Raw genomic sequence first — 16,548 nt, forward strand, 5'->3', positions numbered from 1 at the left:
TTTTCTAGGCAAATCAGATTTTACTTATGGAAGTGAAGCGGTTTTGTACGCACACTTCCCCCAATGGGTATTGGCTGCGGTGACAATCTATATGTTGATATAGCTTCGTTTTAACAATAGAGATATCTCATTGATTCGGTCAATATGAGTGAGAGCTGGTCATGGTTATGATGTCCAACTATAATAAGCCCAGACGTCGATCGACTTAATAATAACAATATGCTAACGGGTAGAGGAGCCGATAGTATCCGGCTACATTTGATGAACATTTGATGTAAGAAACACAATCGGATACACTACATACACAAGCGATCGTAAAGTTGGGCAGGCCAATGCAAACTGAATAAAATGGGCGGAAAATATTTACAAATACAACGCCATAGAGGCAGGTGGGGCAGTCGCTTCCTCGTCAGTAACGGCTGACTACAATAACAACATTGGCTGCCTGAACGAATAATTCAGACGTCCTCACATGTATCGTTAGTGTGCGTTAGACTATGCTGTTGCTGCTTTTCGATTTGTCTGTCTCGATCTGTCGGCTTGCAAGTCTATTACCCACCCGTCGGACAAACGCGCGATGGCCACACTTCGACGCCGTTCATTTACACAGCTTTATCTATTAGCTGCTGTCGCATCGACAGCACAACTGGACGTAATTGTCAAGAACCGAAAAAACAACAACAACAAGGGTGGCAGCAGCAGCTCTACCGCGATTCATTGGTCGCTTCGATCATCTCGGTCGGTTTCGACCCATGAAACCCAAGTCACTCAGTCAATCGTATTATCATCATAGCTACTAGAAGTAGCAGCGCTAGCACGAAGGCGACGTACAGGAGATGCGGTCTGAATGGCAACGAGAGACAACGGCTACTGGCGGTGGTCAGCATCGGCCAGCAGCAGAAAAATACGTTTATGCGTTCAACCTCCGAAACCAGTGGTTGAAGCTGATGAATGCGTGTATGCCTGTGCCCATGTGTGTTTGCTTGTTTGTTTGTGCATCTGCTTGAGTCTACGCTTGTGTAAGCAGGTCAGGTAGACAGGTAGCTCCTTGCCCCATGAGCAAGTCTAATACTGTTATGTAGTATTTATAGCGGCGACAACACGACTGCATTCGCATATCGTGCTTGTCTTCTTTGTCTTCATATTTTTACATCTAGTAGGCTGCATGTAGGGTACCAGCATACAACGGAAGGCGTTACCACAAAGACTCCAACAGAAGGAGGTGCGCGGTGTTAACATCAACATCAGAATTACAACACAACAACAATAGAAACAATAACATAAAATCAAGTAATAGCAACGGTACCAAGAACAATATCACCGACAACGGAATTAACAGGACAACTGTTAAAATTCATTACGCTTCAGCACACACATACATGGCTACGTTAAACAGTATCAGGAAAGATCTGGTTATTACTTGTCTTGCTCGACGCAGCTACGCCTTACTCTTTTCTCGAAAATTTAGAACATGCGAATATTTTGTGCGGTTTTGTTAAACGACGACGATACGTCTCTATCTGTGTTCGGCCTACGCAATCCAATGAACCATTTAATCCCTAAACCAAAAAATCCACTTAGAAATCATCATGGCCACAAGTTATAACGGCGATACAACATCGACAAGGGCAACCAACTAATTAACACACAAGGGGCTTGGCCACATAACGACAACAACATAGTGATAAACATGTCTTCGTTGATTGTCGTTGTTATATGCTCAATAACATATTTTTTTTAATGAATCTTGTAATGAAAATTGTCAAGCAAAATTTAAACGGAAAAGCTAGTTGGTCACCAATTTGCTGTACGTTAGCTCTTCGCGCTTACTGTTTTAGCAGTCATTTCATAATTTGTAGTGCGAACACCCAATAGTCCAATAGCCGATCATCGTATAAAGTTTTTCCAAAAAAAGAAAAAAGTTGTAACGGCAGCTTTATTGATTACCGAAAGCCCAACTCTTTTGATAGCACCGGAAATTTTGTTGGTATCGGTGTCTGACTGTGTATATGAGCGATTTATCAAGCCAAGCTTAGTCGTAATTGTTGGGCTTGTGCTTAATGGAGACCCTTTCGAACGAAGCACAGAAGAAAGCGGCATATGATTATTTCGGCTTAAAAACTACTTTCAGCATCACGGACCAAGACCATGCAATATGGATATATAAGCTCCAAGTAATACGTAAAAAACCCAATCTTAAAAATATATATTATGTCAAAGAGGCATCCCAACCAGATAGCGAAGCACACTGAAGAGAACCCGTAAAATAAGTGCTCAGTGTTTCGTAGTCAGGTCATTTTTATGAATTTTTAATTACTAAATTTGAACTTCGATGCGTTAGGGGTTTTTTATTTTTTTTTTTCAAGATATGTTGAACATACAGTCCTGAAAGTCAAAAGGCAAAACGGGAGGTTTAGATGAAATGGGCCCTCAATATTTTGGAAAACTTAGGCTTATACTTGATGCAAAAAATAGATTTGTAATAAAATTGAAATAAGCGCGATATATAGACATAGAAATGAATGTAGATGATGATGATTTGTTTATAAATGAGATTATTCGTAGTTTGGTCGAACACAGTTCGTGTTTTAATAAAGCTAAGCACGTCCGTCGTTGTGACATAATCAACAGTATAATTAGTCCATTTATCACCAATAGCGGACGTCTGGCTTCTCAAGCTCCCACAAACGTAATTCTACTGGCTACGTATATCTACTTCTATTTATTTCCAAAAACTGGACGTTAATGCGGGCCGATAGCAGAGTGCGAGTAGGCCCCCAGCGACCTAACTTTAATCAACGCAGAGACCATCTAAATGTAGGTATTACATAGAGAGGAGCGACAAAGTCCAACAATTGCGGAAAAACTTAAATAAAAGCATAGAAAAATGGGGTAAACGAATTAAATCATTATGTCAATAATAACAGAAAAAAGCACCAGATGTGCGTCATTGACAATCGTTTACGTGACCGCGAGCTATTTATGTTATTACTCATTTATTGAAAGATAATACACACACTCACATAATTGATTTCTGCACATGCTTCTATATTTTCCATATGCATGACTGATAGCCTATTTATCTGCCGCCTTGGCTTCATATATATGCCTATTTTTCATCTTAAATACAATCCTACGTTTGGTCTTTTGTGCAGTTATGTATGCCGTTTGTGTCGATAAATGCATTTTTTTAGAGTACTTTTTTTTATATTAAACATCATTGTATAAGCTTTTGGCTCGTAAATTAGCGAAGCTAAATTGTCACATTTAGTGTCCTAAGGGGTGCTACTTTTTTCTGTAGGACAATTCGAGGGCAATTTTGTTATGCAAGCTCCTTGGCCGCTGTTAGGTTTTTGGAACTAAAGCATACTTCGTGCCAATGACAGAAACACCGAAATGGCGCTACTTGATAACTGTAATTAACTAATAAATGCCGCGTTGGGTATGGGAAGAGACAGATCGTCTCGATGATCTGTCCTCCGCTTTCTATCTAGGTAGGCTCCTGGATTAGCAACAGCAACTATTTCCATACAAAGGACTGCCTTGCTGGAAGTATGACTCGTCATAGCTTACTTCTTAGCAAACTTCTCAATGAAAGCTTAAGACTCGTTTGATAGAATCTAGATCTTTCGTTAGCCCTCACACTATACAATATGCAGCGCGAAATTACCGATGGACGGTTTCGGCTCGTATCGGATACTGAACTGCAGGATGAGAGGCCAGCACTTCATTTGTAGTTTTTGTAAAGGGACAAGGCTTGTAAACATTTCAGGAGAACTCAAATACATTAAAAAGAATTAAAGAAGAGTAAATCCATATATCTGGCTATGAGATGACATCCTTAACAGTTCTATTTTCAGACCTTAAGCGTGAATCATCCTAATCATGTCTAAGGCGCATCGTATAACAATTTGATTTTGTTCTCGCTTTCATTTCGTTTTTGACGGATTTGTCCGACCTGCTTTGAAGGGTTGTACCTGGGTGCTGCATTATTCGCTGAGGTTTTTTTTGTCTCGACCTTGTGATTGCGAATCGCGTTTTTTATTTTGCCGTAACCAAGTTTCTGCAGTACCAATGATAGCGTTCTAATACATAGTATGTTTTTACAAAAGGTAAGGGAAGTTGATATAGTCTTTGTAAATCTCTATTTTTTTTTTTATAAAAATTTTAATAACTTTTAAAAGTCTTATCAAATCCTACTAATAAGAATCTGAGTTATAGCATATTTGCAGTTTTTTGGCAACGTCAGTAGAGTATTAACATTACCGTGCAGAAAAGAACAAAAACAGCTGAAAGAACTTGACCATTAAGTTAATCTAGAAATTACTTGCAACAGCTGACTGAACCTGGTATCAATTGTTATTTATTCGGAGTACACATAATACTTCGCGGAAACAGAATGATTAGTAAGTTCCATATGGTCGCTTGATCAAAGTGCAAGATGTGAACAAAATTCTAGGATTTATTCAGCTTATTAAGGAAAATTGGGTCTTTATAAGTCGCCAATGTGTGATTTTAAGCTGAACTTCAGCTATCCTCTTTAACTAAATCCTCGGAGCTACTCGGCCGAGGGAAGTGCAATGCTTTCTTGAAAAATTAGCGCAGATCTCTACCTATTTTTGACTCGGCAAGTATATCTCTCAAAAATTACGCATAGAGTATTCGCCAGTGTTGTAAAGGCTTGCTTTAAAAAATTATTAACACCGTTTCGGATTGAACATCTCGAAAAAGGTCTTCAGCATCATGGCTCCAATAGGACGTAGGTGGAAACTCAGGAAGGCAATCATTGCTAATGATGAAGGACAACTAGCATGCCATACAAAATCAATTCATGATTTGCCTCGGAATCATGTTCTAGACCAATTTGACCATTTAATTTTACACCATAATTTCCGATTATTTTCTTTTCAACGTCATTGATACAGTTGAGGTTCATTTAAGTATGCTCTCTACATTCTTCGAAGCCAGAAAGACCTTTTGAATATTCTATGTTTGGTAAGTTGAACACTTATTCAGTTTTCATAAGATCAAATTCACGTATCGCTCTGCACACCTGCTTCCATATTATATATTTTTTGTTAGATTAAAACGTACACAGACATAATGTACCATGCTTTTTATCTATAGTTTACCGTAAATCATTTACATTAGTGCATGTAGCAATGCGCATCAGATGTGTATTAGTAATTGTTATGAAATGTACTTCATAATGAATAGATGCTTCATAATAAAGGGGTCCGGCGTTATTGTGACACCAATAATCGAATTGTTGCTTTTATTGATTGAACCGGCGCAATCTAATGCACTATGTAAAGAGAAGCAATATTGCTTTTGTAAAGTGTCTGAAAAGATGAACCTAAGTTACCTTTCTTATCAAGAAATCATATCATGATGCATAATCATGGGTGTGCTTATCATACTAGATATAAAACCGGGCACCGTTTGGAAACGGGTTTAAATCGTGCGATCATTAATCAACTCATCAGCAATAACACCAACAATAACAATGTTAACTGTGACTACAAAAACATTGCGTTGTGATTAGTGATAACACTAACTATAATATGGTTTTCATTTTCATTTACCAAGGCGAGCCGCTACCAGCGGGGAGAGGCTCGATCGGCAATGCAGACTCGTACGCTGGTACGGCCTCGGTTGCCCCCGAGCAGGTGAGCCATTTCCTCGTACCGTCCAGCTATCATCAGCAAAGACAACGGACTCCGCGTTACGAACGCGTACAGGATGAGCCGCACGAGATAAATCGTCGTCCGCAGGAAGAATATCAACGAAATCTGAATAGTCCTGAAAAACCTGATCATCTTCAACATGTTGCTTATCAGTCAACCCATCAATCTTCGCACCAGCAGTCGCCTCAGAGTGCTGAGCAGGATGTTTTTAAAAACGCGGAAAAAGCGACAGTAAACGCTCATTCAATAAAGCAATACCAAACGCGTCAGCATAATCTGCCGCTGATGGATTCGGGTGCACCCCAGCATCAGCAGACGCAGTACTACCAAGCAAGGCAACAATATCACCATCAGCAACAACCGATTGGGTATAAAGACCAACATTTCTATTTTATATGAAACGTCTTCCGACGATTAATACGGTTTGCCACATACAACCATGCACATTTTATCTTTTATTTTCTTTCGCTACTCCAACGCATACATCAGTGACGTCCATTGCAAGCGTATACGACGCGTATCAGCATGAAGGCCGTTAGGAAATGACCTTGTTAGTTCTCTGGCGTCAAGAAAAGCTCAAAGAAGTTTTAAATTCCGACGTAACAATCAGAGTCAACTCTCGCAAGGGTGCTGCTATTCTGTGTCAACAACACCGAATACCGATGCTGGCAGCGAGATGTTACATTACTTTCATGAAAGGATGAGGATTTAATCAGTGGGGAGAAGCGTTAAAGGCCAAGAGTCGAACGAGAATTGAAAGCAAGATATATATGTTGAAGGGAAACGCATCTGCAAGTTGTCTACAGTTTAACATTAGGTGTTCAAATAGACTTTAGGATTTCTCCAAAAATATGACGAATTATGCGAAGTTAGAAATTTAATGGCTTTTATGTTGTTGGGATACACATATTTCTCGGCTCAACTGATTTATTAAGCGGCCAGCAGCTAGATAGATAGATAGATAGGTACAGCATGGATGACGCATAAGGATCATAGAAAAGCCTTAATTCATTTATACCAATTTATTCATGGGTTAGACATGAACAGGTCCAGTACGTGTATGCAGATGAACAGCAAGGTGCTCGCAACACAAAAGGGGCTGCTTCGACCGAGCAAGCCGGCTCAGGCCGACATACGCCATTTCCAACGCATCTAGGACAACAACACCCCCAGCAACATGGATATACTTACGGCGAAACTGCCCACTACACCTCGCAGAATGCCCAGCAGCATTCGACAGGAAAGGTAGCGCTCGGTTTTTACGAAACATTTCTATCTCTTCTGCATTTATCCTCTGCGTATTTTTCAAGGCGGGTCTGGCAGATATCTGTTTCAAACTGCGCAACTACTGCTCACTCTAAGAAATATCTCTTTTTCGATAGAAAAATACATAAATATATTGAAAGAATATATTTGGACATTGTTATGTGGGCCACTGCCTATTGAAACAGTTGAGAATGTATTCAATCTTATTATTAACAAGACCTTGTATTGTCGACAAAGCGTGTTTCGGCGAAGAGTCAAATCTGACATTTCCCGCAAAGATTTCCTGTTTAGGAAATGTGCCGTAAGGCAATTTCTTTAAATTTTTTTGCTGATGTTATACTCTCTATACCCTAGCATGGGCCTGCTTTGCGACTATCGCTATTAATTTTTGATAATAATCTCGAAATATATGGCTCGTATAGGGGTTGTCTACAAAACACTTTATGGCAGCATTATAAATTGTAAACTCTATACAGATTATGAATCCTAGAACATGTTTTTTTTAGGAGGAAGAAGAAGAGCCATCGGATGATGTTCTCCTTGCACATATTCCCTTACCGAAATCGAAGATTGCAGTTGAGATGGACGACACGGACGATGGACGCTTGCAGCGTCAGTCTGATGGTCCAAACACAATTCCTGACGAAAAATCACAGCATTCCACGCAAAATGCGGGGCCCATTTACCGGGTAATTAACCCGGCGGATAATAGGGTGCGTCATCTATTTTATTTTCAAGATTTTAGGCCTAGTTTTGGTGCGTATGGAGGCAAGCGTTTGAAAACTTTTTATACTATTCGTAAACGGGAACATAAATCAGAAAATTTCGCAAGCGAAATAACTTAAATTGTCTAAACAATTAAACTGTAACTAAAAAACATGCTTTTACTATTAGGCTACTTAGAAACGCACCCGACCATCTGTGAGATGATCCACTTCTATTCTCAAAGTAAACTAACCCGTACTTTTGAAATGTCAAGAAAAAAGATAATTCCATATTTACAAATGGCTTTTCGCAATATTATTTGACTATATTCAAAAGAAACATTGTAAGGCATTTGTTGGAGGGGTCCTTTGGAGCGAAATAAAAAAAGCTAGGATGGCCACAGACGCGTGACATCACACAAAAAAAACATTTCTAGTGGCATTTGTTGAATTGTATAAGGTGACATAATTATCTATTTACATAAGTGTATCTTTTATCATTAACGCCTCTAAACTGAACAGACCGGCGATGCCATACGACCTTTACCTTGATAAAAGAAAAACAGCATCTGCCGCAAATAAGTTTTTTGATCCGTGGCAGTATTTTGCTCAGCAGTGCAAAAATAAGTAATTGAAATGCATGTAAAAGACAGTTTACTGTTACATTTGTCTGATGTCGGTAGCCGACGCTCTGATCAAAAGCACCAAACGAACACCTGATCTTTTGTATGTTGCTAACTTAATACAACTGAGTGCCGAGTTCACCCAACTGGCTAGTTAATGGAATGGAAAATACACGTGATTCGGAAGTTCTGCTGATTAATTTTTGATATGTGTTTACTGTACAAACTATAGAGTGCCAAATCGTAGTGGCGCATTGATTGTTAGGATAAATAAAATAATCGTATATAGTTGAAAGGCATATTTGTTCTAATGACTGTTTTACTTTAAGGGAACATATAAAGCCATGTCAGCTACCTATACGACTCCGAATACTACCATGGGATCTTAAATCGATAACGAGTGATTCTAACAATTTGTTATAGCGTAAACATCTTTTTTTCTTTCTTTTAACTTTCCTAGGAGATATCAGTGGGAACTGATGCCCAGTCGCTGGAATACGACTTCAAGCAGCATTTTAGGCAGAGCCATGCTAAGCGTCACGACGGTCGGTCTAGTGTTGAAGCTTCCGCTTACCGCGGTGCAACACTTCCACGGAGCCAAAACTTGCGCAAGGAGCGCCATTTCACAGTTAGGGCCAGCGCTGTAACACCCCGAGAGGATCATACGGTACATCGATAGATGGACAGGCAGATTTGGCCATGTTTTTTCGCCACTAGTAGCTTGTTCGATATGTCATGTTCAGAAGTAATGTTATGCATTATCTTCCCAGCGTTTCTGTTCGAAAGTGATTAATAACACGCAACTGAACTCTTAGATATGCATAAGGTTCAAAACCAAAGACCAATTTTCTAAAACGACGATAGGACAGAGTATACGACAAAGGCCTGTGTAAAATATACCTTACATTGATGAAAAATTCTCTGTTTATCTTTGCGAAGTATTCCATGCAAAGTTCCACGTACAGTTATAAGGAAGATTTGTTTTATATGTGATACCTACATTTCTTCTATATGATGAAAAACGGATAGACACAATCTTTCAAGTACTACGTGCGGTACGGTACGGTCGTTAATTATAGCTTCAAATGAATGGCTCCTAGTTCGAAACGGGGGTGTGTAGGCCTGCTCTCAAACCTAGACGAATATATGGTGTTAACTTTGGTAGACAAACATGTTATCACTACGACAAGGATAAATACACCAAAATGTTATATGAACATGTTTTGAAACAAGGTTTCCCTAAAGTGTCCCGAACTTTTCTTTTTATGGTGATTTGATATATGTAATAGGTAGTATATTTTTCTCTTTTTATGTTTACAAAATTAGCAACATCAAGGTAGGTGAAGTTTCTTGTAACATATATGCGCATGTTCCGGTAAAGACCTATATATCTTTGAGTTTATCCCTAATTAAAAATCCTAGGGTGCCTTAGTCTGCGTATTAATGCATTATCATTTTATTTTCGTACCGACTCGTAACAACCAACGGATGGAAAAGTAAGAATTTATGAAGATTCTGCATCATATACTACGTAAATTGTATAGCTGATATTGTGCCTATGCCTTTTTATACTGGGATGGATATCACGCATCTGGCTATTTGCTTGTACCCAATATATCCGTTGTGAATTACCTTTGATTACGTTTCATTGGTTAGCGCAAAAGCAGTAACATATTGTTTTTACTATGTTGTGATTTTTTTCTATAGTTATACTCGAAGACACAGGCTTACATTATACCACAACAACACGCGCTTCATCAAGTAAGTGTCCTACAATATTGAGATTAGCTGATCCAATTTAAACGCTGTTATTACAAATATAATTATGAGAACAGTGTTAAATATATGTTCATCAAACTGCATTTAAATCCTCTTTTGCACAAAGAATCATGCTAATTTAGCTGAAGTACAGAACTACAGTAGAGCGTTGGATTAACTCAGGGCTCGCTAAAGGAGACTGTAATGTGAAGGACCAGTTGTTCGAAGACGGAGTGCAACAGGCTAAGAATAACAAAAGCATTAATTAACAATATTGGCATCTTACTGCAGACGGACCTTCAAACACCGGCCGGGTTTCAAGCATCCTTCCGGAAAGCGACACTACAGCAGTCTACTGATTCCTCAAAATCGTTTCCCTACATTCCCGTCATGATAGCGTATGACGGTCGGCCACATAACCATATGTCTGAAGCCACTGCGTTGATTGCTCAAGACACAATTGATAAACAATTGCAGCACAGACTGTCGAATATGCCTTCGATTGTGTCCCACCATATGGAGTATTTGAATGGGTTTCCCTTAACTGATCAAGCAGTGACACGAATTCCGAGCCTTACTCGTGACATCCAAACCTACATCAAGAAAAAATCTGCCTAAGGACAATCCAGCCGCCGCCATATTGGTCAGACAAAGTATAAAGAGCATTCAGAGTTCAACAAGGTGGCGCCTAAATGGCGTCATCGACATCGTATTCTGTAACGTCCACCAAGCTGCTTGAGGGTGTCCCTAATTATGATGTCCTATACAATATTCATATCAGCATGAGGCTCATTCTGATCAGCGTGACGTCGGACGTGGGCATCATTTTGCCCAACGAGATTAATTGGAAAAAAAGCCGTGTTTATTCAATAAGAAGTATTAATTCAGTCCCTCAACAAGAAGACAAGAGGGCTTGTTTCCATAAATCAAATGTGTTATGTTCGTATGAATACAACTTTTTTCTTTCATGGCCACTTGTAGCCATTAATAATTAATTTACCTACGTGCCTGCATGTGGAGTCATTGGCAGACGATACATATAAAGTAGACGAGCCTTTTACGATTATATGGCACGAAGCACATTAGAAAAATAGATTTGACTAATCAGCCATTGCGGCAACGCATAATCGCTGCATTACAGCATAAACCTAAGGGGATTAGCAAAAGAAAAAAAAGAAGAAAAGTGTGGCAAACTTGCTAGCAATGAAAATTGTTACGGCGTCTTCTCGAAATGGGTGATCAAAGGTCATGTTATTGACGTACACGGAGAAAAGAATACTTGAAAGTGCATTATTCCCCAACATGAATTTAGTTGGGAAACCAGTTAAAATGCTCCATACGTAGAAATAATAGCGAGGCTGTAAATAGAACGAGGTACACTTTACCTAATAATATATTTTGTGTTTGGATGATAAGATACGTGTGTAAGTCTAGACATAACACGCGTGTGCGGAATACCTGCTGGGCAATATTGGCAGAATGTGTTTGTTGCAAAATTATGCTAAAAATTTAATAACTTGCACTAATTAAGAGAAGTTGATATCACCTGAAGTCACTCATTAATGTTCTACAGATCTGTAAATCTACGAAAGCGCAATGAATATTGTATCGGATCGAAATTCGGCGCTACCAATGGACAAAACGTTTATGAACGACAGGTAGATCTCCACACAGTTGTGTTTGTTTCTACGTGTAAAGTGCCCGTTCGTTCTGCTGTAGCACAGAGACGCGTGCTTTGGGATGCGCAGTGTTGTATTGTGTTTTAACTCTGTAATTATACCAAAGCTATATTAATACTAATTTTGAAAAAATGTTGTAGTGGCTTGCATCGGTAGCATTGTTTATTGATTTATGTTATTTTGAATTTCGCTGCTAGTTACCAAATCCCCATATCATTCCAAATATCATAAGAAGTTAAATAAAGCGTTTTTTTTTTTTACATTTTTGCATTAATCGAATTTCACATTTGCATTCATTAATGTCCCTATGGTATCTGATGTGAGGTTTAATCCGAATCGTTAGAAGATACGGGGGTTTTTGATCTTCTTCAAATTAAATGCAAAAAAGTTAACGACGAAAAGCGGAAAAGATATCATGTAATGCTTATTTTCGTTAAGATCGGATATTCCTTGATACTCAGCTATAGCGCAAAATCTTGTTGTTGCCTAGAGTTTACCTAGATAGCCTTAAAGAACGGTTTCGTCAAGCAATTGCAATTGTCACGCTTGATAACCTTCATTCACGGCTATATCCTGTAGTGTAGGCGTACATTTTACGAAGCTCTTAATACTTGTGTCAATGGCTTTAGAGCGTAGAAAAGGTTTATTCAAGACTTCCTGCTGAAAATTATAAAAGACAAGCAAAATTCAATGTCAAATGCACATTTACCGAGAATGCAGTTGACCTACGGGATGGAGAAGAACGGTAAAAAACAAGCGATATAACAGTAGGATCGGAAATGTTTTGGTTTTATTTACTATGACAATATCGTTTACCGTCCAGCAGCATAAATATTGGTTTAAATACCAGTTTTTATTATGGCCTTTCCGATGTTCTCTAAGGTAAGATCATTGGCATTTTCTATTTAGAGTTCTACTGATGACTCCTGCAAGTCCGCAAACATCCACCAAATGACTGGACAATGTTACTGTTTTTTGTGTCAAATATCTCCCAATTGCGAGTATAAATAAGAATAGGAACTGTTATAGATAGGTGGACTGTTTACGTCACCTAATCCAAAGGTTTCGCTCACGAGAAGATCCTTACATTAGACAGTGACTAATGCGCCATTCCGACAGAAGCGCGTGTCGGACCTCAAATACCAATAATTTAGTCGACGTCCTATTTAGGCCTTATACATTGTTTAAGAATAAGAATTCGGCTCAAATTAAGCACTCTGTTTTAAACATTGTTTTTATTTTATTCAGCCCCGCGTGACACAATTCGTTGAGAGAATGCGTCATATAGTGAAGCTTAGATCAGCGATCCAAAAACTTCTAGATAAGCGCTTTTGCTAAACATTTTTTTAAACGAAATCGCTACAAGATCCTGCGGCCGTAATGGCAGCGGCTTATCACATCAATATCAAATGCAATAGTGCTTATTGTCAACGTAAGAATCTTTACAGGGGAGTCACTTATATTGCAGTAAATCGCTTGAATCAAGTTTGATGGCCATCAGAGGTTTCGTTCGTTGTGCCACTTAGATTAGGTAAACAGAATAAAGACAGATTACATATCGTCATGGCAGCCTTTATAGGGCCCTATCGCTCGCCCTTTCAATCACGCGCAAGGTACATGGATCCTTACGCCACACCACGAACACAAAGTTGTACTTGTACAGCAATGGCATGACAAAAAGTGAATTCGAAGCTAAACTGTGCTGCTTTGGCTCTTTTTCAGAGAACAGAGAAATATATTTTTACATTTGGGTATTCTGAGAAAATGTGCAAAGCATCATAACATTACTCTTATTTTGGCGCAGTTTTGGTTATCACAAGACCGCCTACTACTCTGACTTCAAGTACTATTTATTTTCTTTTTATTTAGTATGAATTACTGTCGTCACTAAGATTGACCAAGAAAACACTTGATAATCACCGTTTCGAAGGTTGCTACTAAATGAAGTTTACGAATATCTTTCAAAGGGTCGTTTCATACCTACAGCAATCGATGCAAATGAACATAGTAATCTACTCAGAACTGCTACCCTTTTAATAGAATTTGTCATCCTGAAGTAAGCATTGACATTGCGTCAAATCGCCTGTTAGCAGCGGGTATAATCAGATAAAGTAAATGGCTCATCCTGGCTCGTTTGTAGAATGTCCCAAAATGTAGCTCGTTTAAGCTTCATTACACGTAAGCTACACGAAATGCAGTTAGAGGTCGCCTTCTTCACTATAAACATGGAAGCCACTTTAGAATTGTTTTTCAAATGGGCGTTTTAGTCACTGCAAGCTTCATCTGATTTTTATTAGTTGATCTACTAGATTGTTCTTAAAGTAATGGCTGCTTTTGTTTATCATTTCCTTCTCTTTTATTGTTAATCATCATATTTTGGCCTTATAGGGTTGTTGTTTATTTGGATTTAGTAATATTCTACCTTGAGTTCGGGCTCCAAAGATGGGTATATTCAATGGCATTCTCGGCACCTATTCCATCCGCCCCGAGCTGAAAACGTTGTCGAAACGCTTAAATATGGCGTGTACCACAAGTACTCTTCAGTCTCTGAATATGTTACTTAAAAGTGGCTTTTTTATGCGCATACACGGCATTTTGGGCCTGCTTGGGTCACTGAAATTTTCTAGTTCAACTAGAACGGTCTTAGACCACTTTTAATGATACCATATTACTTCTTCATCGTAAACGAGACAAGTTTCGTCCCGCAGCTTTTTGACATCGGCGAGAAGTCAGTGTAGCAATTTACCTGCTTTTTCATTCGATATATCCATCCACGGAGTCCAAGTCTTCAAAGTGAAATTTTACCATTGACAAAAACCGTGTCAAGAGCGTTAAAGTAGGAAAAGAGCTCTCAGATGGTAGATAGGATCCGATCCTGAACCAATGAAAGGTCCTTATTAATCACCGAGCAATCTAAAAGTCGCCAACGGCATGTATACGAACGCTCTGTCGAAGCTTTCAACCGTTGATTTGAGCGCTTCAAAATCTTCATCAATTTCGTGTGACCAGACTTTGCCATCGCAGTCAATAGCGTACTGTACTGTCATATTTTCTATTATGTATAGCTCGGGTTAAATAGGCACAGTGGAATGACAGAATTCGACCGATACGTGGCGCACCTGATTGCCAAGTCAGCTTTAAATCCTTGTCAAAGAAGCTAATGTTTCACATTGACTGTTTAGCAAATTGTAAATGACCCAGATTTTAAACACATCAGTTAATGGCAGAAAAATAGTTTTTTTACGTCATTGTAAGCGTAAAGGCCCTTTGCCTCGTCAATGACAATCCTCGCCATACCATTCTTATCCAACTGCTCGAACTGTAAATAGATATATATATTGATACGAGCTGAAAATATATAAGTATTGCGTCACACAAATTGTGCATCTCTAGCCGCATCAAGTTCTATCTTTTAACCTAAGCACGATCCCAGAGTGTGAAAGCGGTATGCCGGATATAGCGCAGCATGTCAAGGCCTTGAACAGGTCGATGTAATATAGCGGTAAAGTATACAGTGCCAAAGGCATTATAAAAGTAACAGTTACAAGCGTGCTGAGCCATTCTAATATACTGGTTAAAATGAAGTAGTGTATGACATTCGGTGTCGAATCATTGGTATCGTATACATCGACCATTTGCTGAAATAGCTACGTTCTACAAAATACAACGTGGGCAAGTCCAATTGATACCGATTCATAAGGTCTTCTAGTGTATTTTCGACAGGTGGGCCTAAGTGGTCGAGATTACGAAATGGCGCTACCTTCTCATAGTGTTATTAATGAATAACATTTTATCAGATGCACAAGGGGCTAATTTAGGGCTCAACAAAGCTAAAATTGTTTTCGAAAAACGTTTAAGTTGCGTTAAAAAGGCCGTTACGGGAGTAATAGCTAGCCAGACTGGGTCTGTCAATATATCGTTCGAGTTCATATATCGGCATGAAGACACTGATTCGAAATGGATGCTCCTAAATTTCGTACTACTAATAGCTGTTAAAAAAAAAGAAGCGAAGTGAGACAACCGACAGCAAGATGAAGATAACAAAAAGACCTGCAAATCATTTGGTCGTTGCACTAGGGAAATAAAAATGTGGAATATCTTATTCTTAACGGGAATAATAAGACTGCTGGAAATCGCATAATAGAGAAAGCTTGCGGCGCTACAATTTCTAACCGTCTAACGACTGAGTAGGGCACTTTTTAGCTTTTAGCACTTTTTAAGAAGAAATTCCTACAATGAAAAGCTACATATCACAATACAATGTAACTGTGCGGAGTGGCTAGCTGCATATACCAACAGTGTAGCGCACAGGGTAACCGTTATTATTGAAAAACAGCTCGGAGTTGGTTGAGGTAGTATATTATCTGGGTCAAAGCAGATTATTTTCAAAGGTTTCTCGCCATTACAATTCATTTGTCAGCAAATGAATAAATGAAAAAAATCCACACCGCGCAGGCGATGTGCTTTTTCCGACGGCAAAATTATTATATAACTGCGTATCAGTGTACAGAAGAAAGCTCTAATCCGCTAGAAAAGCAGTTCCAAAAAGTAAATAATTAGTGAGATTTCCCAAAACCTAATAGCAATAGCTACCTAAAATTAGCAATGAATATTTGCGTTACGTACTGCAGAAAATGTGTGTTTTCGAATAAAACGAAACTAGTCTGTTCTTTGGGATCCTTACACGTAGCGATCAAAAGCACGCCGGTTCTAATTATTCGTTCAAATTGCTAATTATTAAGCCCTAATTATTAACAGTGACATGTATGTAACTGAGGATATCTGCTTTTACCAATTTACCATATCACAGCACCGTAATGACAGAGCACGT

General features: G+C 38.8%; 1 protein-coding gene across 6 annotated transcripts in view; it reads left to right on the top strand.

Annotated features, from left to right (window-relative positions):
* The window catches only part of LOC111251587 (uncharacterized), a 46,421-nt gene extending 34,425 nt beyond the window's left edge, over positions 1 to 11,996 (top strand). For all 6 annotated transcript variants that reach the window (XM_022808273.2, XM_086991676.1, XM_086991674.1 and 3 more), the window contains exons 4-9: positions 5,590 to 6,055; positions 6,725 to 6,932; positions 7,460 to 7,666; positions 8,741 to 8,947; positions 9,988 to 10,041; positions 10,330 to 11,996. In XM_022808273.2, coding sequence (XP_022664008.1) covers positions 5,590 to 6,055; positions 6,725 to 6,932; positions 7,460 to 7,666; positions 8,741 to 8,947; positions 9,988 to 10,041; positions 10,330 to 10,656 — 1,469 coding nt within the window. In that variant the 3' untranslated portion in view covers positions 10,657 to 11,996. The remainder of the gene's footprint in view (positions 1 to 5,589; positions 6,056 to 6,724; positions 6,933 to 7,459; positions 7,667 to 8,740; positions 8,948 to 9,987; positions 10,042 to 10,329) is intronic.
* Positions 11,997 to 16,548: the final 4,552 nt, after the last annotated feature.

This window comes from Varroa destructor, unplaced genomic scaffold, assembly GCF_002443255.2.
Source record: "Varroa destructor unplaced genomic scaffold, Vdes_3.0 BEIS01000005.1, whole genome shotgun sequence".
In the NCBI taxonomy this organism is placed as follows: domain Eukaryota; kingdom Metazoa; phylum Arthropoda; class Arachnida; order Mesostigmata; family Varroidae; genus Varroa; species Varroa destructor.